The sequence below is a fragment of the Talpa europaea genome, assembly GCF_964194135.1.
Source record: "Talpa europaea genome assembly, chromosome: 16".
Classification (NCBI taxonomy): Eukaryota; Metazoa; Chordata; class Mammalia; order Eulipotyphla; family Talpidae; genus Talpa; species Talpa europaea.
Window position 1 is genome coordinate 1,135,744 of NC_140084.1, and position 26,940 is coordinate 1,162,683.

The following is a 26,940-nucleotide window of genomic DNA, read 5'->3' on the forward strand; positions in this document are numbered from 1 at the left end:
TGCCCCGGCACGGAGGAGGAGGGCGCCGTGTGCACGCGCCCGTCGTCGCCGCTGCCCGCGACCTCCGCCCCCCGGGGGACGCTGCGGCCAACAGCGGGGGCACGGGCCGGCCGGAGACCCTCCTGACCTAACGCGCGCGTGCCCACCGCCTCGCGAAAGCCTGGTCCAGGCCGGGCCCGCTGCGGGCGCCGGGGAGACGCGTTCCGAGCCCCCGGGCTTAGGAGGTCACCCTCCAGCGGGGGCGAGCTGTGATTGATGGCGGGTGGCGGGCGGAGATGGTGCCCAGTCCTGGAACTCCTGCTGCGCCCGGCGCTGCACGGCCGGCGTCCACTCCGCCCTCCCACACGTGCAGCCCGGGACCAGCGCACAGCCGGCGCTGATAACAAGGGGGGGTCATAAACCTTTGGAGGTGCCTGCTGGGGGCCAGGTCTGAGCTCAGGGCCAGAGGTGGAGGAGTGAGCGAGGCCCCGGCTGACCTGACAGGCGGTAACAGAACAGAGTTCAGGCTTTTCACACATTAATACATGTCGCTTCTTGTTATCCTAATCATCTCCCATGTTTTCCTAACTTTCCAGGGGCAAGTTCCTGCCCTTTCCTTTTATTCTCCCCCTCCGCTCCCAATTAGCCCATTGCTTTATAAATGGGAGCCATTTAAATGTGATTAATCAACCCTCCCGTGGCAAGGGCCACAGTGCCTGTGTTCCTTGTGTGCACACAGCATCCTGCAATGTGTTGGCGCCGCCTATGGCCTCGGGGTTGCCAGTGAAAGTGATAAATGTATTCACCATACAGGTGGGCCTCTAATTGCTTCTGTCTGGAAATCCAAAGTGTCGGTGCTCTGGGTTCCTGCAGGATAGACATCTGTCTGCCACTGACCACTCAGGGTGCTTGTTGGAGGAGGTGGCTATGCTAGAGCTGAGTGCAGTGGTGGGGGGCCAGGGGAGGGAGGCGTGAAGCCCTGACGGGGAGATGGACCCACAGTGCCCGAGCCACATCTGAATTCAAAGTGAGGAATAGGGTATGAAGCTGGACAGTCAGGGCCTCACTCAGCACCTCATGACAGGATCCCCAGGGTACTAGAGCAGAACTCACGGAATGATTAAGACGCAACTATGTGAAGGTGCTGGTGCTGTGTTTTCACCGCTTCACTGAAAGCTGCTTTTTCTATTTCTCCAAGGGGAGCACATGGTTAATGTAAATTTTGTGAAGACTGCCCCAAATAAATACAGGCTATCTGCTGCCTTAAAATGCGTTTACAAAGTTGGCTATAGGAGCAGGGATTCCCACACTAGTAGCAGGGGCTGCCGCTGCTCATCCCAAGGAAGAGCTGGTTTACAGAACACTTGGGCAAGCTTGACAGCAAGAGTAGACGCATACAGATGGGTGGGCTGGGTGCTACTTGGCAGTGCTTTGACTGCTGTGGAACACGGGTGCCGTATTCTGGGGTGCCTTGTTCTGCTACAGGTTAGTGAGACTCGGTGGACACTTGGGTGGTGTTGAATTCATCCCGTTTTGCACATTAGTCATCTGTCACGACTCCTAGCCCTGACTTCACTGTAGAGCTCGGAAAGCCCAGGCTGCAGTGCGGCGTGGGGAGCGGAGGGCACCGAGGGAGCAGGCACGCCTCAGGGCCTGGGGCCGCAGGCGCTGGGAATGGCCTCCTGCCTGCTAATCCGTCGCGCCTTCCTCGTTAGGTATCTCCAAACAGGACATTCGTGAGCGAATCTGGGACTACATGGAATCACAAAATTTAGCTGACTTCCCCCGACCTGTCCACCACAGGATTCCCAACTTCAAGGTACTTAAGCATGCGGAAGGAAAGCGGGAGCCCCCTAGGCGAGCAGCATTAGCAGCAAGCCATGGCTGTCTGCTGCGGGCACACTGCAGTTGGGTGAACAGCAAGCAGAGTGAGAAGTCCCAGCCCCCCCGGGCGGTGCCTGGATGCCTGGTGCTTGAGGCTTGCTCTCCGCACCTCGGCCTGCGGGGTGGGGTCCGGGCGGGTGTGCTCTGCCTACTTTCGAGACCCGGTAGCATGTGAGTCCTGCTGGAGGCGAGTTGCCTCCCAGTCCTCAGACCCCATGTCCTCCATCGCTAAGGAGGGGTGCTCGGACAGAGAAGCCCCCCCCAGCACCGGAAAGAGGAAGGCCTTGCCAGACCCCTCAGGGCCCTCCCAGCAGCCGTTCAGAGTGGAAGATGTCAGAAATGCCTGCTATGAGGACGTCAGTAGGAAACAGTCGGCTTTAGAAGGGCGGCCGGACACAGCTCCCCACTGCCGGCATGCGTGCTGTCTCAGAGGACCAGAGGGGTCTTGAAAACACCCGAGGGCTCTGCCAGGCCTGAAGGGCATGACCCGTTTGCTTGCCCACCCCAACCTAGGCCGACTCCTCCCCCAGCCTGGCTTCTCTGGAGCGAGTTCAGGCCCTGAACTGGGTCCCTTTGAAAAACTTTGGTAGGGTTTTTTTGTTACTACTTTCCTTTAAGGGCTGCTTATTCCAGGGAGAGAGAGGTTCGTGAAGCGCAGGGAAAAGATGGGACGGGCTGCACAGAATCAACAGAAACACCCTTAAAAAGGAGTCGTGGCGGGGGCGGAGGGGTTCCGCTCAGTGGGAACCAGCCACTTCCTCATTGGGCCCTGGTTACGAAGGCACGCGCTGTCCCTGAGGGCCACCTGGCCTCATGTCTGTGCTCTGCACGCGTTCTGGAAGGGCTGCTCTATTTCAGCAAAAAGTACTGGGCGAGGCTGGCCACCTCAGCCCCTTCCTCCCCTGCCTGCCGGCCCATGCCGACCAGCGGGTAACCGGCAGCTGCCTTTACACAGGGCGCCGCTCGAGCCGCCGACCACCTCCCTCGCTTGCAGGCGTTCAGAATGGCCAGAACCATTAAAGTCAACCCCGACGCGCCCCAGAAACACGCTCGCTTCTTCGTCCTGGAAGTAAGTGCTCTGTCTGTCTGCCTTGACTAGGGTTCCCACCTGGCCGGCCAGAACCTCCAAGGCCTGGAAGTTTTTTCCAGGTCGCAGGAAGTGAAAGTGGACCCTGACAAGCCGCTGGAAGGCGCCCGGCTGCTGGCCCTGCAGGTAACCCCAGGGCCCGAGCCAGCGCCGTCTCGGGTGGCCGGGAGGGCACGACCCTGTGTGTGGGGCGGCGGCCCTGGGTCTCGGCTGTCCAGCTGCCCCTCGCATTTCCACCCCCAGAGGACAGGGGCCTCGAGCGTGGGCCGGGACTCGCAGGAGAGAGGCTGCAGCAGGCCCGCTTCCTTCTGCTTCACTTGTAGCGTCCTAACTTAGAAACTAGACAGCCCGCGGGTGAAGATTCTGATAAATGAATCTCCCAAATATACAAATCAGAGCAGTATTTCACAAAAACATGGGCTCCTTTTCAAGAGAAAGAAAACATTCCCCCCACAGTGACTGAATCATTCTAACTTGACATAAAAGGTGGATGCCCCCAATTTGCCGTGGTTTCAACGCTCACGCTCTTGTGTGACACCAGGGTTGGCCGTGAACCAACAGCAGCCCCCAGCCCTGGCGCACTTCACTGAGGGCCTCGGGAACAGCCCGCAGCCGACGCCATACAGTGCTCGGGCCAGGCCCCCACAGGCGCATCTGCCTCCTGAGATGCCTGCGTGGTGCAGGGGCCAGGGCGGGCAGTCATTGCCGGGGGCGGGCGTGTGGGACCTGCTCTGGTTCTTGCAGCCTCTCCTGTGGGGGAGCGCTTGGACTGCCAACGGGGTGAACTCCAAGAGGGACCCCCGTTTTGAGCCTTCCAGAGCAGTTTCTTGCCGGCGGTCAGTAGCACAGGCCAGTGCACTGGCAGTGGCCGGGCCGCAGCGGAGGCCCCGCGGTGCGCGGGTGTGACCCATGAGCCACCTCCCGCCGACGCTTGCCTGCGAGGTGCCTCGCCCGCCACCTCGGCCCGCGTGTCGGCACTGGCGGTGGAGCCGGGGTTCTGGCCCCGGGTGGGCCTCTGGAGCCAGCTCTCGGCCGCGTGCGGTTCAGGGCCATGCCCTGCCAGCAGCCCCTCCCGGCAGAAGCAGAGTCCCCGCCTCTGAGGCAGCCGCCCGCGCCCTTCCGGGCTCCAGCCTGAGCCTTGCCCGGACGGGCTCTGTGGACAGAGGCGCAGCCACAACCAGGCTGGGGCTTGCGAGCACAGACCTTGGTGTGGGTTTGCTGCTATTTCTGACCTTTAGGGTTCGCGTGGCAGGCGAAGGAGCATCAGGGCGCCGGGCCACATGTGTCCTCCGGGGCGTGGAGCCGCGGCTCCGAGAGGAACTGGCCCCCGCTTTCTGAGCTGCGCCCGCCTGCGAGCCGTTTGCGTGGCACACACCTGAAAATGCAGGCACGCAGCTCGCGGCCCTCTCCAGAATGCACAGCCCTAGGCCTCCCTGTTCCACCTCGTGAGTGACCGCTTGTCTCTTTTATTTTTTAAAGAGCAAGAAAACGTTGTTGGTCCCAACACCACGCCTGAGAACAGGGCTGTTTAATCGGATCACGCCGCCCCCCGGGGCCACGAAGGACACCTTGAGGAAGTGTGCCACCTCCCAGGTGGGTGCCCGCCACCATGTCGCCCCCAGGAAAGCACCAACCAGGCCCCGGCCAGTTCTAACAGCAGCAGACAGCGCGGAGGTGAAAGCTACTGTCACCAAAGGCCGACAGGCCGAGCTGCTGGAGCACCCACGGCCCAGCTCCAGGAGCCAAGCTGGAAGCCCGCCCGCGTTCCCACGGCCTGGCCACTCGGCTCCACTTCTGGTGCCCCAGGCCGGCCGGCAAGCTGCAAATCGCGGGTTAACACCAGAGGAGCCGCTAGTGGCCCTGTGCTCTGGCGCCCCCTGGTGTCCATCTGTGCCGGAGCTTTTCCCAGCTGCGCCCAGGGGTCTGGAGCCAGGGCTGGGTGGCATGGGTTGGCAGCTTCAGAGCCTCCCTTTCCCTGGGACTAAGGCCCGGGTCAGGCGTGTCTGCCCCCTGCCCCCCCAGTTCACCCCCCCACCCATGAACGGGGCCTGATCCCACACGCACCTCTGCATGTGCCAAGGCCCAGCGTCCTTCCAGGCCACTCCCAGGGCTGGGCTGGGCTTTGCTAAAGGCTGAACAGCAGATTGGTTTTGTTCTGTGTCAAACCCGAGAGAAGGCTCAGGCTCAGGGACCCAGGGCAGGTCTCAGGCAGCGCGTCACTCCCTCACGACGCAGAGTGGGGAGTGGCGCAGGCGTGCCTGGTGCAGACGCAGGCCCCGATGGGGTGAGGGCTCGAGCCCCAGGCCCCGTGGCCGGCCGCTGCCACCGCACCAGGCCGGGCTCCCTGACCTCGTCACTCGCCCCTCTGCTGGCTCTGATCTCACAGTGCCGGCCACGGGCAGGCAGACAGGCCTGACTGCGCCCCAAAGGACAGGCTGTGGAGACCCGGGGACCCCTCGCTCACCTTCCCTCTGCTGGACCAAGCAGTAGAGGCTGCCACGTGAGGAGATAGGAGTCTGGCAGGGGGTCACAGCACAGAAACCCCCCAGGGGCTGCTCACCCGGGCTGCCGGCAGGGCCTTTAGCACCATGGGGACATGTGCCGGGCCCGGAGCTGCTTGCCTGGTGCCTCCGTGAGGAGACAGGCTTTCCCAGAGCGGGCACCCTGGGCAGTTCCTGTGGTCTGACTCGGGAGACCCCCACCCGATGCACATACTGGTCCTGTGAGGACTTGTCCCAGCCCGTGGCCAGGTCTGAGCAACACCCAAGGATCGACCACTGAGGCTTGCTCTGCGCAGCGTCTGCCCCGGCCCCACAGACCGGCCTCCCCGGGCACTCGGTGCTGCTGCCGCGCTGTGGCTAAAGAGGACGTGTCATAAGTGAGGTGCTGTGCGGACGGGGACGCCCCGTATCTCGTGCTGGCCTGACGTGTGGCTCCCCAGGTTGCCCCTGCTGCCTGTGAGGGCACAGCTTGCCCTCTTCACTTCCACGCCTGCCGCCGGGTGGGAGGAAAGCCCGCGGCCCGGTCTCCCTCGGAGGCCCAGCCCGTGACCCTGAGCCTGTGCTGTGACCTCAGTGTCCTCTGCCTCCCGGACAAGCTGTCCATCACACGTCGGCATCCTGCCTGTTCACGCTGGCCGTTCCTCCCAGCATCTGTTCTGGGAGAGAGACGGTGGGAGCACCCCCTCCTGGGTGCTGAGCCCCGGGCTTCCCCCCGCTGAGTCTGTGGGGTCAGGGCCCTGGGGCCCTGCCCGTGAGGTAGGGGTGGGCGCCCTGCCCCGGGGCTTCATGGCGCGTCTCTGTCCACAGGGAGTGAGGAGCTACAGCGTCCCCCTGGGCCTGGACGCCAGGGTCGCCGTGGACCTGGTTGTGGTGGGGTCTGTCGCCGTTTCTGAGAAAGGTGAGAGTCGCCCTCGCCTGCATCTGCCCGCTCTGTGCTCGGCTGTCTGGGCGCGCCCGCCCCCACGGCGCATCTGTCCTTCATTTGGGAGGCCGCTCAGCCCTCCCGGCCCCCGGCCCCTCCACAGTAGCAGGGGTTCTAGGCTTTGTTTTTGTCGCGAAGCGACCGCCTCCCGGACAGCACGGGGCAGGCCGGGTCGAGCAGCCTCCACGGGCACAGGCTGCCCAGCCCGGCCCGGCCCTGCGAGCGCCGGCTTGTGTGCGGGGCGAGGGCCCGGGGGCCGGACAGAGCTTCTGCTGTCTCTCCGCGGCCTGGTCTCCACGCACCCACGAGGGCCTTCCGTGGTCGGGGGCGCTGATGCCACACACTGGGGCCTCGCAGGAGCCCGGCCTTCCACTGCTGCCCTCCCGCCCGCGAGCGCCTCCTCCCGCGCCTGTGATCCCGGTGGTGCCCCAGGGTCTGGGACCCAAATCTCACGAGGCAGCGCCGGGATCTCACGGGATCTCCTACCCATCGTGGTGGTCCTGGCGCTGCCTCGGCCCTGCCCCTCAAGCCCGGGGCCGCCGGGGACCCGCGGGACAGGCGAGGCCACCTTCCCTCCCGTCTCCGGCTTGAGCGTTTTCTGTTCCACCCGGGGCCGCTGATCGGGAAGAGTCTTTCCAGTGGGTTCTGCTCTTGGCCTTCTAGAAACCAGCCTTCCGTCGCTCGTCCCCGGGCCCTGCTCGCCTGACTGCTGACGCGCTTCCTGTGAGGAGCCCGAGCCGCTGGGCTGGGCTGGGCTTACCCGCGTGACGGCGCCGGCTGCCTGCGGGGCCGCCGTGCCGTCTGCGGAAGGGCCGGGTGCTGCTCCAGGGGTCGCCTTCCACAGCGACCCCATAGGGCGCGACTCCGGGGTGGCCGCCCACACCCCGCAGGCGCTGACCCTGCGTTCTCTTCAGGCTGGAGAATCGGGAAGGGAGAAGGCTACGCGGACCTCGAATACGCCATGATGGCGTCCATGGGCGCGGTCGGCCCCGGCACTCCAGTGGTCACCATCGTCCACGACTGCCAGGTGCCTCCTGGGAAGCCCCTCGGGGCCCTGCTGTGCTCCGTGGGGAGGTGGGTTCCGGGTGGGCGGTGGCGGCAGGCGGACGCTCCGGGCTCAGCCTCCCCGCGGCGGTTTGGGGAGAGCCTGACCTGAGCGGCCCCTCAGCCCTGCCCTCCCTCTGGGCAGGTGGTGGACATCCCCGAAAGCCTCCTGGAGGACCACGACCTCAGCGTGGACTACATCCTCACCCCCACGAGAGTGGTCGCCACCGGCTGCCGGCGCCCAAGGCCCACGGGAGTCACGTGGTCCAAGGTGGGTCCCCGGGCCTGGACGCCCCCTTCCCTAGTGGGGCGCTGCCCTCGGGCCAGGCCCAAGTCGCCCGCGCCCAGCTTAAGAGGGATTTTCGAGGTCTCCCTCCTGTGCCCTGTCCGCGGTCAGGCGAGCTGAGGGCGAGGCGACAGCTGGCCCCGACCAGGGGCCTGGGGGGCGCGAGGCGGAGCCTCTGGGGGGAGGCGCGTTTCTGATTTGCTTGACCTGGCGCAGGCTCGGGGGCGGGAGTCCGGGGCTGTGCGTGGCCAACGGCCCGGAGGGAAAGCAGGCCTGCTGGCTGCGGCTTCTAACTGAGTGGCCGCCGCGGCCGGCCGGCGCTGCTTTGCGCTCGACGACTGAGCAGCAGGACTGCCAGCTCTCAGCGCCCACGACGCAGCCAGCCTGCTCGTGCAGCCCGGCCCGCCGGAGCCTGAGGGCAAGGCGGTGCTCCCCGGGCCTTTCCGTGGGCTGTGGGACGGGATGGAGCCGGTGCGCCTGGGGCCGGGGGCGGGGCGCCCGCGGAGGAGCGACATCCAGCCCTCACACCTGCCCGAAGCCCCGGCTGCTCTTGGAGTCTTGTGTAAGGGGAGCCCCGCAGGGCCAGCGTGGGGGCTGCCGGCCCATCGCCCAGGCCTCTTTATCGTTCTCCAGCCGACTCCCTGGGCTGGGGGTGCCCTCGCAGGGGCGGCGTGCCCTGGGAGGTGCCTGCGCCTCACGTGGTGTTTCAGTGGGTGTCTGCTGCCCACGTGGGGGGGCCTGGCCGCAGGGGTCAGCTTTCCTGAGAGCACCTTCTCCTGCCTGAGGGTGCCCCGGGGCTGAGCCCCCCGAGGGGGCTCGTGGCTGGGCCTTGTGACAGGCTGTGCAGACTGGACTGAGCCCACGGGGCCCGGCTTCTCTCCTGACTGTGGGTGCAGCTTCGAGTTCCCCGGACTCTCCAAATGCCGGGTCTAGCGACTTGCGGTGCCCGTAAGGTCTGACTGGGACCAGCTGGCGTCTGCTTGTAGCCCCAGCCCCAGAGAGCACGCGGGCCTGAACTCCGCGGGGTTGGGAGCGGGGTCGGAGGGAGGGGCTGGCTGCGCTTGGGGTTTGCTTTGGGGCTCCTGGGACCCCGAGGCTCCGGGTGCTCCCGCTGCCTTAGCCACCTTGATGCCTCAATTCCAAGGCCCAGCGGAGGCCGGGTGGGCGATGTCTTGCCTCAGAAATGGGACACACAGGCTGAGCCGTCTCCGCACCCCTCATAAAAGGCTTCCAGAAACACCCGGTGACACAGCAGGCGGAAAGCCAAAGGCGCCCGGCGTGCAGAAGCCGTACGCAGCCGAGGCGCTCGTCCTCCGTGGTGCCCGGCCCTCCGCGGGGCCGCGGCAGGGGCGTGTCCGGAGCCGGGATCCCGGGGCTTGCCGCCGGCACTGCCCGCCGCGCTGGGGCAGCTTTGCCCCGAGAGGAGGCGGCGGTCCCTGCGTCCCCTTAAGACCCCACCTCGCCTCAAGCAGAGGCTGCCAGGCGGGGCCGGTATGAAGGCAGAAGTCCCCCCTGTTCAGGGGTTGTCGTCGGGCGACCCTAACCCCAGTGACCTCAGCTCTTCCCGGGCTGCAGGCCTTCCTGCTCCCCGAACCTCTGGGCGAGGAGACAGCAGAGCCTGTTCCCCCGGCTGCCTCAGCGCGTGGGGGGCCAAGGCAGGCCCCGTGCCCAGCTCCCTGCAGCCGGGAGGGCGCAGAGCTGCTGGCTACCAGCCAGGGGCCCCTCCCGGGCGGCCGGGCCCACCGCCAGCGCCACGCCAGCCACAGCTCCTGTTCTTGCCGGGCCGGCGCGGCAGCCGTGGGCCCCGGGGCTCCCCAGAGTAGCTGCGGCTGCTCCCCTTCCAGGTCAGCGGGGAGATGCTGGGGAAGATCCCGGTCCTCAGGAGCCTCCGGCAGCGGGAGAAGCAGGCTGGGAAAGACGTCGCCCTCCGGGACGAGCGCCGGCACCTTCCGGAAACTCACGGCGGGGAGAAGGCTCCCTCGAGTGCAGACGGGAGACCCCGGGTCCCGGCCCGGCCGGAAGTGGGTGCTGCGCAGGGTGAGGGTGCACCCTCTAGCCCCAAGCCCCCGCCTGCCGCCTCTGTTTACGTGGGGAACCTGCCCCCGGGTGCCCGGGTGCGGGAGCTGAAGTGCGCCCTGCGGGAGCTGGGCTCCATGCCCGGGCGGCTCACGTGGCAGGGCCCGCGGGGCAGGGCCTTCCTCCACTACCAGGACCAGGCCTCGGCGCAGCAGGCCGTCTCTCGCCTGCAGGGCTTGCACCTGGGCGCCAGCCCCCTGCGGGTGGCACTGGCCAGGCCGCAGAGGGCCCGTGGCCTGGAGGGCGGCTGCGCTGCAGAGCCACACCCTGACCTTGGCCCGGCTGCCTCGGACGCTGCGGCCCCCGTGGGTCCTCCCAGGCCCAAGGAGCCGCCGCTGCTCTGAGCTCGGCTCTTTGTGGGAAGTCGGGGCCTTCAGTCTTTGACCTGACGGGCTGGCTCTGTCCTGCTGGCTGTGGAGCGTGGCTCGTCCCCCAGCCTGCCTGGTGCCCCCGGGGTCCTTCCAGCCGCCCGACGGGCCGCGTCCTGCCTGAGCCGGGCCCCCCACACACGCGCGCACTGGCCCACCCTGGGTGAAAGGTCAAATAGGCGCGGCGCGGAACCCGCCCCTCAGCACCTCAGCTGCGCAAGTCTGAGAGGGGCCACACCCCACAAGGGCAGGCCTTGCCCACCCGACTAAGGCCGTGGTCCAGGCCTCCAGCCTCCCTCTGAAACACACATTTCCCCAGGGATTGACAGCAAAAACCACATCCACTTTGGAGGACAAATCTGTCCTTAGATGTGGTCCTTAGATGTGGCAGCCGCCCTCCCTGGTGGCCAGGGGGTCAAGCACAGCACTGTGAGGCTGTCCGCAGCCCCTGCAGCACGTTAGATCCCCGGCCAGGGAGCTGCCCACAGGGCGCGGCAGACCCCTCCTGCCTCCCCGCTGCTCCCCTCAGCAGTGTGTTTCAGTGGATCCGCCTGTTCTGCTCCCCACTCTGTCTCCGGGGAGCCCTCACCCCCCCCATCTCTGGCCTGTACCCCAGCTCTTGTATGTGTAAATAAAATCTTCAATAAAAAAAATCTGCTCATTAAATGGAGACTCCTTCCCCAAGTTGTCATGGATAAAATGGGGGCGGGGGGGGGGCTGCGCAGGTGCCTCTCATGTCTGCCTGGGATGGCCCAGGCCGACTGGCCACCCAGTCCGGGGGTGCTGGCCACCTGTGTCCCGGCCCCAACCCTCCAGAAGGCGCCTGGGGTGACTTGGCTGACCTGCAGAGCGCGCTGCCCGAGCCGGGCGGTCTGCCGTCCCTCCTGCACCGCCCAGCGAGCCGTCCGGGCAGCCTGCCCCGTCACTGCAGAGAGTAGCCCGTCTCCAGGCCGCGGGCTCACAGCGAAGCACCCGCGCGGCCCCAGCCTTCTCCCCGCCCCAGGGGAGGGCCTGCCCGCGAGCCCGTGGCTGCAGCCCCCCTCGAGTCTGCCAGTGACCCCAGGCAGCTCTGGGCCGCCCCCCGGGAGGGCGCCCAAGAGGAAGCCAAGGCCCAGGGAACGGGCAGGGCTGAGGGCGGCACTGGGGGTGTGCACGGCCCGGACGGTCTCCTGCGCCCTCGCCACGAGCTGCCGGGGACCTTGTTTCCAAGGTTCTGATTCGGGACAACCACTGCTCCGAGCAGGACGGAGACTCCAAGGCTTCGGGGTGCTGTCTCGTGCCCGGCAGGAGCCTCTTCACAGCCAGCCTCGCTCAGGCGCGCCACAGGGGGTCTGTGCGGGTGGGCAAGCAAGCGGGGCCGGCAGCAGGGTGGGGACGGGGACTGGCTGCTGGCCCAGTGGGCGGTGAGTCCCACTCGCCTTCTTGGGACTGGCCCCCAGCTGTGGGGAGCCCAGGCACCCGTGGATGCCCGGGAGCGGGTCCCTGGGGGGTAAGTAGTGGGGGAGCTTCGGGCTTTTCCACCCTCCCACCGCACATGCGCACTCAGCCAAGCAGCATGGCGTGGCGTGGCATGGCCTGGCGTGGCCTGGCATGGCGCGGGGCAGCGCGGTGCGGGGCTGAGGACGGAGAAGTGCGGTGGCGTGGACGGAGGTGTGTGGCGGAGCGCGACGGAGCACGGCGACGAGCGGCGGAGCGCGTGAGGACCCCGACACGGCTGCGAACAGGGATGATCCTACCGGGTGTGGGTGGCTGCGCTACACTTGGCGTAGACGGCAGGTCGGTTCAAAGCAGGACGGCTCGACGCAGACAGGTATGGAGCCCTTTGACACCTGGGGAGAGGTTGAGGGGCGCGGGCCACGAGCAGATGGTCCTCGTGGCCAGCCTCTCCCCCAGGGGGCGCTTCCCAGGAATGGCCAGAGGGAGACGGATCCCCGGGGCATCGGAACAGGCCCCGTGCGAAACGGGAGAGACGCCGGAGAGACACGGGGCCCGCGAGGCGGCAGCGGCCGTGGGCTGGGGGTTTCTCGCAGCCCCGTGAGAGGCCAGGCAGAAGGCGCGCGCCAGAGTCCAGCAAGGACGGGATGAGCGGCGGGAAGAGGTGCGGGAACCGCAGCAACGTTTGAGGATTCTGGAGGAAGAGGTTCGGAGACGCCAACCCCCCCATTCCGGAGAGGCCAGACTCCCCAGCAGAGGAGGAGCCGGAGGCCGGCCCTTCGCCCGAGTCGCAGCCGGGGGTGGCAAAGCAACCTGCGACTCGGAGATGCCGGACTCCTGGAGAGGAGGAGGAGGCTGGTCCCGTGCCCCGGGCCCGCCGGTGGGGACTCAGAAAATGAGGTGGCAGTGGCCCATGGCCCCAGGGGGTGAGGCTGCTGGGCCACCACACGTGACGGTGTCCCACGTACCGACCACACGCCCAGGAGGAAGTGGCGGACTCGGGCAGACAGTGCCGCCAGAAGCCAGGGGCGCCCTTGGCAGCCTGGCTGCTGCGTTTGTGGGACCCGGGGTGGATGGGATTATCTGACGGCGCAAGAGGTGCAGAGACTGGCCCCCGTGACGTCACACCCACCCTGGAGACAGAGGCTGCAGGACGGCCGGCGGTACGGCCAGGGCGACCACACCCTGCTGGGATGGGTGACGGCTGCCGCACGAACTGTGTGGCTGAGGCAGGAGCCGTGCCGGGGACAGCGAGCAGATGGCAGACGGACGCCGCGCTGGGACAGGCGCTTCGGGAATTGTGGATGCGGCAGGCCATGCGCAACGTGAATGCCCGTGGTCCTGATGGTGACGCTCACGGGAGGGATGAGAGACTTGGTATGAAAAGGTTCCCTCTTGTCCGCATTTGGATCCCTCACGGCAGTTCTAGCCCCCTACGCGGGACGTCAGTCCACGACGTCGCCACAGCGAGAGCGGGCCGGGTGCAGTCGAGAGCCGGCACTCGCAAGCTTGGGGAGGAATACGGGCAGTTGTTGAACAGTCGAAAGTTATGCCGAGGAGGGCGTGAGCCTCTTGGCATCACGGAGCCTGCTAAAGTTACCTGTAACCAAATGTGGACAGGTGTAGTGAGAGCAGGTGTAGACCGCACTAACACCCACGCGAAGCCCAGGGCGTACTTGTTGGAATTACGGAGCAGCTGCAGGAAGCCCAGAGGCTCGCGCCCATGAGAAGGACTGCTGCTCAGGGGAAGCTTGGAAGCGTCAGGCCTCAGGCACGCGCCCTGCGCCTGCAAGACCACCTGCTGCCAACCCCGTCCTCGGGCGATCACTTTCGAATAGGGTGAGGGCCAAGGAACCCGTCCACAGGGGCCGGGCAGGGACCAGAGGCCACATGTGGAGCCTGCCATCCACTGGCCCCGACTCACGCGCAAAGAGCTTTGGCTTTGGTAGACACAGGAGCAGAATGTACCCTGCTCTGTGGAAATCCAGGAAGATTTCAAGGGTCTGATTGTTACAGTGAGGGCTGTGGAGGCCAGAGTGTCCAGGTGACAGCAGTGAGACTGTCCCTGGGGATTGGGCCATGACCCCCGAAGGAGGATAAAATACATGTGTCGCCCATCCCGGAGCACGTCCTGGGGGTGGATGTGCTACGTGGCTTATGGCTCAAGACCACAGTCGGAGTTTCACCCTGGAGTGCGTGTGGTCAAGGCAGTGGTGCGAGGACACACCAAGCATCCGCCCACACAACTGCCAGTCCCTAGGCGAGGGACTAATACCAAGCAGTATCGGCTGCCTGGAGGCCACAAGGAAATTACGGGCACCATATCAGAACCGGAGAAAGTGGGCAGCGTGCGTACTGCCCACAGCCCCTGCAACTCGCCGGTGTGGCCAGGAAGAAGCCCGATGGCTCCTGGCGCATGACAGTGGGTTATCGTGAGTGAAATAAGGTAGTCCCCCCCCCCCCTTGCACGCTGCAGGGCTTCGGTGGCAGACTTGATGGATAGTCTGAGCCATGAGCTAGGCATTTTGTCGCCAATCTGGCAAATGCTTTTTTTCCTGACAGCTATTGCTCCAGAGAGTCAAGACCCGTTTGCCTTCACGTGGGAAGGCCGGCAATGGACATTTACTGCTCCCACAGGGAGACCTGCTCAGCCCCACTGTGCCACGGGCTGGTGGCAGCAGATCTGGCCCGGCGGGAGAGGCCATCACACTGCGTTTGTATCATTACACTGATGACATTTTATTGACGAGTGACTCTTGCAGATTTGGAAAAGGCAGCGCCTCTCCCGTGGCCACCCCTGAAAACATGCGGCTGGGCAATCAATGAAAGCAAACTGCAGGGGCCTGGACTGTCCGTTAAGTTCTTGGGGGTTGTTTGGTCGCGTAAGACAAAGGTTATCCCTGATGCTGTCATAGGTGAAGTGCAAGCTGACCCCACTCCAACCACAGGGAGCAGCTGCAAGCCTTTCCGGGCCTGCTGGGTTACTGGAGGGCGTTTATCCCGCACATGGCCCAGCTCCTACGACCCTTGTATATGTGGATACGTAAGGGGGTCAGGTGGGATTGGTCCGCTGAGGCAGACACAGCATTTGCAACAGCCAAACATACTACAAAGACTGCTCGGGCCTTGCAGGTTTTTGACCCAGCCCGACCCTGTGAGCTCGATGTGCATGTGACTCAGGAAGGGTTCGGGTGGGGACTCTGGCAGAAATCAGAGAGGCTACGGCAGCCCATTGGGTTCTGGCCCCAGCTCTGGCAGGGGGCTGAGGTTAGGCATTCCTTGACTGAGAAACAGCTGCGGCGTATGCAGCCTTACTAGCCACTGCAAGTGTAACTGCCTCAGCCCCTGTTGTGGTGAGAACCACCTACCCAGTAGCCGGATGGGTCACAGGCCTGGACGACAAAGCCCCGTAGTGGCACTGCTCAAATGCCCGCTCTGGCGGAGCGGGGGGCCTACCTAGAACAGCGCTGCACCCTGTCAACTAGCCCCTTAAGGGCGGAGTTGCAGGAGGTCCTTGGTCCGGGGACGTATGTCAGTATGGAACCCCCTTCAGAGGCCTGTGGGGAAGCCGAACCTGAAGCTAGTCCCTACGAGGAGGGGCGAGCACCGATTGCAGCAGAGGCCTGGTACGTGGACGGCGCCAGCCGGGGCCAGCCGGCCTCTCGGACAGCGGTGGCTGCACACCCGGAAACGGACGCCATTTGGTTTGAAAGTGGGACAGGACAGAGCAGCCAATGGGCTGAACTGCGAGCGGTGTGGATGGTGGAGGCCCGTGAGCCTCCCCCTCTAGTCATCTGTACTGACGGCTGGGCTCTGGGCAGGGGCCTGACCCTGTGGACTTCCACGTGGAATCTAAATGACTGGACAGTCGTGCATCGGCCGTTGTGGGGCCAGGCCCTGTGGGAAGATCTATGGGCTCTGGGGCATCAGAAGCAGGTGACGGTTTATCCTGTCGCAGGACGTGCCCCATTGGCCTCACCAGGCAATGATGAGGCAGATGCCCTAGCCCGGGTGCGCTGGCTTGAAACTGCTCCGGGGCGGGATGTTGCACGGCGGCTGCAAGGACGCTTGCTGCACGCAGGGCAAAAGACAATGTGGGCCACTGAGTGTGCCTGGGGTCTACCTGAGACTTTAGAGGAGGTGCAGGCTGTGAACAATGTGTAGTGTGTCCCAGGACTCACCCCGGGAGAGCGTTTGCATCCACAGGCCAGGTGTTGCGGGGGCAGGGGCCTCGACACGCTGGCAGCTTGACATCATGGGGCCACTGCCTCGCTCCGACGGACAGCAGTGCGCGGTCACCTGTGTGGACACGCTACCGGGTTACTGGCAGCTTCCCCTGCTCCACATGTGGACCAAAAGGCAGCTCTGGCGGCACTGGCACGCGTATGTGCTGCAGATGGACGTCCGCTGGTAGTGGAGAGCGACCAAGGGACACATTTTACAGGTGCAGGGTGGCGGCAGTGGGCCAGGGACATGGGTGCTGAATGGAAGTTTCACGCTCCCTATAATCCCAAAGCTGCAGGGATCATACAGCATGCACCGGCCACTGAAGCAAGGGCTGAGGGCTACTGCCCCCGCTCTGACGCTGGCCGGGTGGAGCCGACGTCCGGGGACGTGCTGCGAACACTGAATGAGAGGAGCGGGAAGGGGGCTTGGCTCCAGGGGAGGCGCTGCTGCGTCGTGCCGCTGCTCCCATCCAAGCGCAGATACGAATTCCGGAGAGTCTGTTAGGGCCTGGTTTGGAGAGCAGGGCGGCGTGGTAGTGCCAGCCCCGACCAGAGTGGACCCAGGGCAGACTGGGGGCTGGGAATGGCCCTGGACTGTGAAGGCGCCCCCCATGCGCCGGGTGGCTCTGATAGGCCCTTGGGGTCGTGGCCCGGAGGCCAATTTACAAGGAACGTCAGGGGTGACGGCACCGTGGCCGCCGCGGGTGCGTTACCCGCCTTGGGGCGGCAGATCAGCGGGCAGTCTTCAAGGGGACATTCGTGAGGACTCAGTGGCTATTAGGAGCTCTCCACGCTTGCAGCATGTGGCGCCCTCGGATGCCTCTTCGCTGGCCAGGCGAGTGTGGCGCTCACGACCCGGAAGGCCGCTGATGCCGGCTACAATGTTATCCTCGGACACAACATCAGCGTGTATGTTGCCAGACGGGAGGGCTCGCCCACTGCTGGCTCCAGTGCCTTCTTCCTCTTTCCGCCCCCAGGAGAGATGCCCGTGGTTGTGTCGTGATGGACTGTCCGCTCTCGGGGGCCGGGGCTGCGGGGGTCTGTGTCTGTTAAAGGAAACTTGCAGGTACTTGTATACAGACGATGGCGCAGGACCCCGAGGGGGTGGGCTGTGGGGTGAGTGGGGGGGGAAGCGTCAGGCTTTTCCGCCTTCCCAGCGTGCAAGCGCGCTCGGCCAACCGGCCTGGCGTGCATGGCGTGGCGCGGGGCAGTGCGGTGCGGGGCCGAGGACGCAGGAGCGCAGTGGGGTGGATGGAGGTGGGGGGAGAGCGACGGAGCACGGCGGCGAGCAGCGGCCGGCCGGCATGAGGACAGCGTGGCTGCTGGGACGGGAACGATCCTACCCGGTATGGGGCGCTTGCTTGAGTCCCCCAGCTCCAAACCCAGCCCGCACCCCCACACCGCAGCCAGGAGGGAGCCTGACCTGGCTGTGGAAGTCTGGGGCGACATGCGGGAAGGACACAGTTGGCGCCCCAGGCCGGGGAGCGCACACGCCTTGCTGCCCTGGCCACAGCGGCTTCTTCCTACCTCGCAGGCACGACAAGCGAGGGCAGGGAGGGGCAGCCCCCGCAGAGCGCCCAGCCCCGAGCTGGGGGGCTGGGACCCTGCTCAGCTGACCTCCCGCCCTCCTTGGCTGGAGCCCCCCTTTTGGCCGCCATGAGAAGCATGGGTCCCCCAGGCGCAGCCGCAGGTCCGCTCAGCGCGGAGGCTGCAGGGGCATCGGGCAGCTCCGGGGCCAGCCCTGACCACCCTGTGGCTCAGCCGCTGCCCCTGTGAGTAGCCCCATGGGGTGGCTCTGGCCTGTGGCCTGAGATCGCCCCACACTTTGTTGCACTTTAGATGAGACTGAGCCACGAGGGCCTGCCCCCCAAGCCAGCGGGCAGAGCCCCTCGCGCCCCACCGGCGCCCCCGCCTCCCCAGGCTCCTCACACGCATTTCCTCAGCGCGTGGGGGTCTCCAAGCAGGGCTCCCAGCACCGGCCCCTTCCCGGACGGCCCCTATTCCCGATGCCCATAAATACAGAGGCTGACCGGAGCCCACGGATGCGCGGGGACGCACTGCGCTGCAGGCCTCTGGGGATGGCACTGACCGCTGCAGGTGGACGCCCTGACCCGGCCACGGCCTCCCCCGGGGACAGGGTGGCCTCTGGAGGATGCTGACGAGGGCCAGGAGCCCGAGGCCGCCCCCAGCCCTCCGCGCACAGGGCCTGAGCCCCGGGTGCCTCCTGGCTGCGTGTCCTCGCAGGGAGCTCGCCCCCTGGGCCTCGCTGTCCACCTGCAGGCCTCTCACGGAGCCCGGAGCCCGGGTCCACTGAGGCCTCACACAGAGCCTGCAGGGGAGCGCTGCTGCCAGGACCGGTCTCAGGGCGAGGAGCAGGGCGCGCCCCCAGCGCTAAGCCCTTTCAGGCGACGGGTCCTGGGGGGGGGGGGGGGGGGCAGGGCCCGCTCCCCCAGGGCTCCACCAGCTGCCCCACCCCCACCCCGGCATCTGTGACTGTGGGAGGCGCCCGGGCTCAGCACCGCGTTCACGTCCTCAAGTTTATTTTACCTCAACTTAGGAGATTACACGGATTCGCCAGCCCCCCCCCCGCCCCCCCACCCCGCCCAAAGCCGGCGACCCCCTCACCGAGGCCCGAGGCCTGAAAGCCCAAGGGGTGGCGGGTCCACACGCGCCCTCAGGCCGCCCCGAGCGGGAGGCGCGCCCGCAGAGGGACAGCAGGTGGCGCTGCCGGCCCGAGAAGCCCAGGTGGGCGCAGGGTGGGCCGAGCTGCCGCCCTGCCCCGAGGCGGGGCCTTGCGCGCTCTCCAGGGAGGCCCACGAAGGCCCCAGGGCCGACCCGCGTGCACCCCGCGAGCCCCCTGCCCACGTGCGCCGAGGGACCCAGAACGCGCCCGCGGCGTGTGGCTCCGGGGATCCCCGAGCACAGGGCGGCTGCCATCCGTCCCAGGGAGCCAGGGCCCCGTGCGTCCCGGAGACCAGTGCCTCCCTGGCGGCGGGTCACCGGCCTCGGCGGGGTGCTGGGGGGCGCCTTCTCCCGGACGCCCCCCGCTGCCATCCTGCTGACCCCGGCCCCCACGGCTGGCCGTGCTGGGACAGTCTAGTCGGCGGCCGCGGCCCCACTGCCTTGATGGGTGACGCCTCTCTAAAGGCCGCCCCAGGGCTGGCCCTCTGTCCAGCGCCTCGCGGGGCCGCCTCCGGGTCTGGGCCGAGTGGCAGACACGCTTTGGGCCGGGGCCCTTGATGAGACCGATGCCGTCTCATGCTCATGGGGGGGGGGTCTCCTCTGCCCGCCCGCCAGGAGCACCGGGGAGGCCCGCAGGTCAGGAACCCCCCCAGCCCCCCGCAGCCTTCTCTCCTTAAAACAGCCCAGAACGCTAGGAAGATTCCAGAAGCAGAGCGGGATGGCGCAGCCACATGTCTTGCCCCACCTGCCCTCTCTTGCCTTGAGCTTCGACTTTTGTTTGGGTTTTTCTCTGCTGGACTAGGGGGAGGGGGCCAAGGAAGCAAGGCGCGCCTTCCCGGGGGCCACCGTGGCTCCCCCCGAAGTCTCAGTCCGCTGTCCCCGAGCGGAGGTGAACGCCAGCTGGGGCTCGACTCCCCTGCGCGTCCACGGGAGGGGCATGCCCAGGTCCAGCCCTGCCGGCCGCCGCCATGCCGGGCGCAGGCCAGAGGCCCACAGAGGCCGCCACAGACCACACGGCAGCGCCCTCTCCGCTCACGTGGCCGCCGCTGGGGGAGGACGCGTGTCCAGGAGCTGCAGAGCGTCTCGTCGGGAACATGGCACGGGGGGGGGGGGGGGGGGCGGGAAGGCCGGGTGTGACCCAAACTCTCCGTCCCCAACGGCACCTGGAGCGAGTCCCCTCGGCTTCGGGGCTCGGTTTCTGCCCCTCGACATCGGCAGTGACCGGCTGACCCAGGGGGGCAGCTGCGGGATTAACGGGGCCGGCACAGAGAGGGACCCCCACGCCCAGCAGGCAGCGTGCCCCGAATCCTTGGCCTGTGCCTGGACCGGGGCTCCCGGTGTCCGCGTGGCGGCGGGCAGGAGGGGGCAGCAGAGGCCTGGGCCGGCCGCGCCTGCCTGCCTCCCAGGAGCCCCGCGGAGGAGGAAGCGCAGCCTCGGCCACCGCAGGCCCAGAGCACTGGGAGGACTGCCCGGTCCGGAGCCCCAGAAGCCCCGGGGGCCCCAGCGCTGCTGCCCCAATCTGTGGCTTGAGCAGACCCCCGAGTGTTGCAGACGGGGGCGGGAGGACGCTGAGGCCCCCTCAGAAGTGAAGCTGGGGGGGATGCGAGGACTCAGAGACAGTGGGGAGCAGAGCAGGCGGGTCCCCCGAGACACACGGCTGAGGCCTACGAGTTCTCCTATGTAAAAACAAAAATGAATTAAAGTTTCGGAACAGTGAAGCCGCTGGACTGGAGACCCCCTCTAGCTGGCGGCTGGGGGCGGCCCCGGGGCCAGGCACTGGCCCTGAGAGCCCAGCTTCTCTCCGCAAGGGAGGGCAGGTCGGGGGCTGTGCCGGGAGCCGGGGGCTCAGCGCTGCCCACACTGAGCAGTCACACGGGGCCTCGAAAATTTAGATCCTTCGCCTCTGAGGGCGCCACCCCCACCTCCCCACGCGACGCGCAAGCGGCAGCAGAGCCCCAGGCCCGCGGGGAGGCGGTGGGACGCGCGTGGGTCCCGGGGTCACTCCAGCCTCGGTGCGCGGGGTCAGGCGGGCCTCGTGCTCCTGCCCGGCATGCCGCCGGCCGCAGCCCCCACGGCCCCCAGGACGGTGTCGTTGAAGACGAGAGGCGAGAGGCGCAGAGGAGCCTGCCCGCCCGCGCCGGCTGCTGGAAGCTGCCCGCCAGCTGGCGGAAGGCAGGTGGGGCTTGTGGGTGTGCACCCCGCCCGTCCCTCCAGCCCCAAAAAGAAAAGAGGACAGTGGGCCGAGGGCTCCTGGGTGGGCCAGGGCCCCTCCAAAGCCTGGCGCTGGGGTTCAGGCAGGGCCCTGGGAGGGCGCTCGGGCCCGCCAGCCTGGAGCTGGGGAACCCGGGGCAGTGGAGAGCCGCCTCTGCCGGAGGGGCTGGGGGCTGCAAAGACCCGGGACGGGGGACGCCATCGAAACCCAGGGACTGTGGCTCTGCCCCTCCCAGCCGTGGGCCTTTCACGCAGGGGCTGTGCGCCTCTAGGGCATCTGAGCGCCCTCCCAGTCAGGTGTGCCGGCCGGCGGCCGCAGACTGACTTCCCTGAACGAGAAAGAGAAAGATGTCCGTAGAGCTCCCAGCTTGGTGCCAGCTCAAACTCCTAACCCGCCCTCGCTGGCACGGTTCTGTGGAGGACGCCGGGGTGGGATGCGCCCTGTGGCCCAGCGGGAGCCGGGCCGAAATGCCCCAGAGAAGACCCGGCCCAGGCAGTCAGGTCTCAGCCCCGGGGCAGGGAGGCGGCAAAGACTCAGAGGAGCGAGTGACCTGCCTGCGTCCTCTGCCCTTCCCAGGCTAGCCTGGCCCTGGGCTCTCGGAAGAGTGTGCTTTTCTTGGGTCCCCAGGCCCTAGGGCAGGTCTGGAGATGAGGCCAGGCCCGCCGGTGCCCTGGCGGCTTCCCGCACAGGCTCCTCTGGGTGCCTCCCACAGAGGCCGGCCAGGGCCTGGCACAGGAGACCCGGCTGAAGCGCAGGCGCCATTGGGGAGCTGAGCAGGAAGCCGGGGTACACGGCCGCCTGCTGGCCTGGCACCCCCCCCACCCCCGGGCGCCAAAGCCTCACGCTCAGGGCCCACGGGGCCTCTGGGCGCCAGGGGGCAAGGGAGCGGGGGCTGCGCCTCTGTAGCAGGAGGCCGGGAGCCGCCGGCTGGGCCGGCATTGGGTTTCTCCTAATCAGCCTCGCTTCCCCAGCCTCCGACCTAATTGGGGCACAGTCTCAGAGGGGGCGGGGGGGGGGGGGGGGGGCGGAGGCCGTGCTTCCCCGCGCTGGCTGTCGGGGGTGCCCAGCGGGCAGCAGCCCCCCCGCTGTGTGGGCAGGACCCAGCCTTCTCCGTGCTGGGAGCTGCTCCTGGAGCGCAGGGCCGGCGCGCCCCGAGCCCCCAGCCCCGTGCTCCGCGGCCCAGACCCCGAGGGGCAGCGTCCTGGCCTCTTCCTGTCCCCTTTATCTCGCCTTTATAGACAGCTGTTAGTTCGGGGCATTAATTGCCCGGGCGAGTTTATTGATAATTTTGATGTAACAGAGCACCGGAGAAATTACCCTCACGTCCAAAATGTCAAATTTGAGAAGAACCAGGTTCAGAGGCTCACGACCCCGCGACGGGGACTGCGGTGGGTCTCCCGGAGGGTCTCCTGGAGGGCGCGGAGACAAAGTGACCTTGTTTGTTTGTTTTCCTGGGGAGCGCGGAGAGGGGCCGGGACAGGCGGCTAAGCCCGAGCCCGTCCCCCGCCCACCTGGGTGTGCCCAGGGGGAAGCGCCGACCAGCACTCCCCGCCGGCCTCCCCGCTCCCTCGGAGGGCGCCCACCTGGGCTTCGGGGAAAACCAGAGAGCGGACGCCGGGAAGACGGAAACCCCGAAACCCCGCAGAAACCCTCCCCGCATGGCACGACTCGCAGCAGCGCAGAGACGGAAAGGCCCCCAGGAACTCAGGGGCCCTGCTGTGGCGAGACATTTAAAAATCGAATTTTCGTAGGAAACTGGACGTGCCCGGTCCTGCCTTTCCTTGAACTGCTTGGTTATTTCCTTAGAGAGAAAAGCGGCATCGAGAGGGCAGGGCCCGCTTGAAAAATGGAAGCCAAGAGGACACGGCCACGCTCGCCCGCCCGACCGCCGTCGGGGCGGAGGGAGAAGAGGGAAGAGGGACAGGACACGGGAACGTGGCCTCAGGGCCACCCGGGCCTCAAGCCTTGCGTGAGACCCTCCCAGCGTGCGGGCTTGGGGGGCGGTTCTGCCACCTCAGCCCCGGGCACTCGTTGTAGCGGATGCGACGTTGAGGCCACGTACAAATGTTATACATTTTTATTTTTGTTCTTTTTTTTTTTTAGGAAAAATTACACAAAAGGCAAAAACATCCTCAAATGGTCGTTTTATACAGTGCAGAAGGAAATTCAAAATACGTGTCACAAACGCTGCGCCCCGGCAGCCAAAATACTACGGGGGAGGGGGGCCGGTCCCTCATTTTATATATATATATTTATATAAAACATATGGAAATTTGTTTTGACACAGATCGGACTTCGTTCAAATTTACAACGGACAGCTACAAAAATTCTCCGCGGCAAATATTGCCAACCAAGTCACGCCATTAATACTGACAAACGGAGGAGCCGCTGCGGTGTCGCGATTACCAGGGAAGAAGTAGAATAAATAACAGGATGAACCTTGCTATAGAGTTTTACAAAGTGCCTTAACCTTCCCGCGTCTCCGCGGTCCCGAAGCCCGATCCCGGGGCCCCGCGGCGGCGGGTCTCCTCCTTCCTGGCCCGGGCTTTACAGCAGAGACGGGGGAGACGCCGGCTCCCGTGAGAAAACGGCCGCCGGAGAATCCAGGCGACACTCGGAGCAGAGCTAGAAAGACGCCGCGGAGGCGCGGGCCGGGCCGGGGGAGCCCCAGCCCCTCCGGGTCTCCCACCCCGGCCGAGCAGAGCGGTCTGGGCCCCGGGGCCGCCCCGGGCCAGGCCGCCTCAGGTGGGCCGGGGCGCGCCCCCCGCGGACCCCTCCCGCGCCCGCCCGCCGAGGAGCCGCCGCGCCCCAGGCGATCTTTCCGAGAAAATTAAAAATAAGATAAATACTCGCTGGAGAGTGAAAGGGTCTGACAACGTGGCCTCGGGAGCTCAGCTCGCCCTCGGGCAGCAACCCGCTCCCGTGGCGCCACGGGCGGGGAGAAGCGAGCGCAGCAGAGTTCTCCTTCGGACACCGAGGGCTTCCCCCAGCGCAGCACCTTCGCGGCCGCCCCCAGGGGTGCAGGCAGCCGGGCCCCTCCGGCCGCCGCGGTTTTAAGACCTCGGGAGGGAGGTTCCGGGGGAGGCGCCCGCCGCCCGGTCTTGCCCGGTCTTGGCCGCGGGGTTCCTTCTCCAATAATCCGGTCGGGTGGGGTCAGACCCGGCTCTTCTGCTGACGGCTATACCTCGAGAATAAAGCAGTTCCCGGCGGGGCGGCGGCCCGGCCGGCGCGCCGGAGCCCCCGGCCGCCTCACATCACGCAGGGCTTGATGTCTTGGTAGGTGACCTGCTGGTGGTAGTAGGCGCCGCCGCCGGCCGAGTGCATGGACGAGGACGCCATGGTGTTGAAGGAGAAGACGAACTCCTTGCGGTCACACATGCTGGGCGACTGGGAGTGGTACCGCGGGACGCCTGCAAGGCGAGGCCACAGGGGAGGGAGCGAGAGTTAGGCGGCGCGGGGGTCGAGGCGGAAAAGCAGCGCCGACTGCGGACTCGGGCGCCTGCCCGGCTCCGGCAAAAGGCCCCCCGCCTCCCGTGCCCTCCTGCCGGGACGCCCCGCGCGCACAGCCCCAGCGGCTCTGAAGGCCCAGGGGCGCCGTGTGTGCCCCTGGGGGGAGGGAGGAAGCGAGGGAGGGAGGGAGGAGAGACCCCCGCGCCCGGGATCCCGGCGTGTCCGGGCCTCCTCTGGGAGGATGGGGCCTCTCTCCGGCCTGGGGGTGCGGGGGCTTCCGAGGATGAAGGGGACACGGAATGAGAAGCGCGGAGGCCGGCCAGAAGACGCCAGGGAGGCCCCAGCGGCCTCCACCACCTGGGCAGCCCGAGGCCTGAGCCTGGCGCAGGGGCGGCCTCCTCCCAGCCCCAAGACAGCCCAGCCCGGGTGCAGCGACAGCCCGATGGGGGAGCTGGGAAGAGCAGGGCCGCGGCGGAAGGAAGCATCTCTGGGAGGACGGAGCCCCCCCAGGGCAGCTGGAGCCTGGGAGTTTGAAGCCGCCCAGGCAGGGCGACCCGTGGAGCCCGTCAGGCCGTCAGGTTGGACTCCTGTCCCCTGCAGGCTGCTGACAGCTGACCCCAGCGGCCCCTGCCTGGGTCCCCCCAAGCTCTTTCCAGAACTAGGCCCACAAGCCTGCTGGAGGCCGCCACACGGGGCACTTGGGGAGGGGAGGCTCCGCTTCTTCCTTCTCAGAGGGCAGGGACAGCGGGCAGCTGGAGACCCGAACCCCAGGACGGAGAAACAAAGGGCCTCTGGGGCCTGCAACTCTGCGCCTGGCTCCGGGCCTGGCCACAGCGGGCCTCGGTCACCACAAAATGCCCCCCGCTCAGCCCTCCCCGGGTCCGGCTGGCTCCCTGAAAGGCCCGAGGGCTGAGCTCAGAGCGGCCGCCCAAGCGGCCTGGGGCCTAGTGCTTCCGTCCTGCCCGGGCAGGGAGCAGGCGGCTCTCCAGACGCCCACTGGGCAGCCCCCGGGGAGGGTGTCCCGGCCGGCCAGGCTGGGGGTTCGGCTCCATCCCCAGCCTTGCTGAGGCGTGAGGACTGTAATGGGCCGAGGTGACTTAGACTATCGGGGCCTGAGTCGCCCCGGGGAGGACGAGCCCACCTGGGCAGGCTTGGAGGCCAGTGTCCAGGAACTGAAACCAAAATAGAGAAACAGGGCGCCCGGGCCTAGGCCGGCCGAGGGCTGCGCTCACTCCTCTGAAGGGGCGAGGGAGGGCCAGGGGGACACCCCTGGAGCCAGGGGCGCACAGAGGCGCTGCCCGGCTCCCCCGGGGCCGGGCCCGGGGCCGGGGCCTTGCGCGCCCCACTCACCTTGCAGCTCGGCGGGCGCGTTGTGGCTGTTCTGGTGCAGGTACGGCTGGTCCAGGGAGTGCGTGGAGAGGCTGCCGGGCAGGGGGTTGGCCGCGGGGTTGCAGGGGGACAGAGGCTGCTGCTTGATGTAGGAGGCGCCGCTGTTGAGCGCGGCCGAGGCCGCGGGCGGCCAGGCGGCGGCGGCCGGGCCCGAGTACACGGCGTGCGGCTCCATGACGCCGCCGGCGGCCGCGGGCAGCAGCGGCGAGCCGGGCACCGAGCCGTCGTGGGGCGCGTACTCGCCGGCCGCCGCGCCCGCGCAGCCGCCCATGTACGCGTGGCCGCCGCCGCCGCCGGGCAGGTGGGGCACCGCGTGGCCGTGGCCGGGCAGCGCCACGCCGTCCACGCCGCCCGGCAAGTGGCCGTTCATGACGCCCAGGCCGCCGTCCAGCGCCAGCCCGCCGGGCGCGCACGGGAGGCCGCCGGCCGCGCCCTGGAAGCCGTAGGCGTCGGGGGGCAGCGCGTTGAAGCCCAGCCCGCCCACCACGCCGTACACGGGCTTGAGCGCCTGGCACTTCCTCCTGAAGCCGCGCGGCCGGCGGCGGAACGAGCCCTCCTCGAACATGAACTCGCTGGCCGGGTCGATGGTCCAGTAGTGGCCCTTGCCGGGCCGGCCGAGCCCCTTGGGCAGCTTGATGAAGCACTCGTTGAGCGAGAGGTTGTGGCGCACCGAGTTCTTCCAGCCCTGGTAGGCGCCGCGGAAGAACGGGAAGCGGCTCTGCAGGAACTGGTAGATCTCGCTGAGCGTCAGGCGCTTGGCGGGCGAGCTCTGGATGGCCATGACGATGAGCGCGATGTACGAGTAGGGCGGCTTCTCGGGCCGCCGCACGCCCGCGCTCGCCTTCTTGGCCTTGGGCGGCCCGGCGGCCGCGGGGTCCATGGCCGCGCCGGCCCCGCCCGCGCCCGCGCCCGCGCCCGCGCCCGCCCCGCGCGGCGGCTGCTGCTTCTCGGGCGCCGCGGACATCGGGGTGCTGCCTGCGCCGCGGCCGCCGCTGCTCTGCGCCGCGCCGCGCCGGGAGGAGCAGGAGGAGGAGGGGGCGGGGGCGGGGGGGCGCGGGCCCCGGCTCTGCCGTCACCCGCCGCGGGGCGCGCGCCCGCCCGCCCGCCCGCCCGCCCGCCCGCGCGTCCTCCCCGGCGCCGCACCCGCGGGCGCGGGGCTCGCGCGCCCCCGCCCCCCCGCCCCCCCCGCCCCCCGGGAGGGCGCCGGCCGGGCAGCCCCTCGCCGCCGGGCTGGGGGCGGCGCCGCCCCCGCCCCGCGCGGCCCCGGCCCGCGGCTCCCGCGGCTCCCGCGGCTCCCGCGCGCGCCCCCGGCCGGCGAGGACCCCCGGCGGCGCCCGCCCCCCGGCCCGGCCGGCCCGGCCCCGCCCCCGCCCGGCGCCCCGCCCCCCCGCGCCCGCCCC

The 26,940-nt window shown here is 67.6% G+C and overlaps 2 protein-coding genes across 2 annotated transcripts; one reads left to right on the plus strand and one right to left on the minus strand.

Moving 5' to 3' along the window:
* Nucleotides 1–1,699: 1,699 nt before the first annotated feature.
* MTHFSD (methenyltetrahydrofolate synthetase domain containing) lies at nucleotides 1,700–10,123 on the plus strand (the record flags this gene model as incomplete). Its single annotated transcript, XM_084257951.1, has 7 exons — nucleotides 1,700–1,798; nucleotides 2,963–3,076; nucleotides 4,430–4,543; nucleotides 6,259–6,349; nucleotides 7,288–7,400; nucleotides 7,563–7,688; nucleotides 9,548–10,123. Exons 1-7 carry the CDS (start codon nucleotides 1,736–1,738, stop codon nucleotides 10,121–10,123), a joined length of 1,197 nt encoding a protein of 398 aa, XP_084114077.1. The 5' UTR covers nucleotides 1,700–1,735.
* A 13,827-nt stretch (nucleotides 10,124–23,950) lies between these two features.
* On the minus strand, nucleotides 23,951–26,504 carry FOXF1 (forkhead box F1; the record flags this gene model as incomplete). Its single annotated transcript, XM_084257753.1, has 2 exons — nucleotides 23,951–24,111; nucleotides 25,502–26,504. The coding sequence occupies 2 exons, from the start codon at nucleotides 26,502–26,504 to the stop codon at nucleotides 23,951–23,953; spliced, it is 1,164 nt and encodes a 387-aa protein (XP_084113879.1).
* Nucleotides 26,505–26,940: the final 436 nt, after the last annotated feature.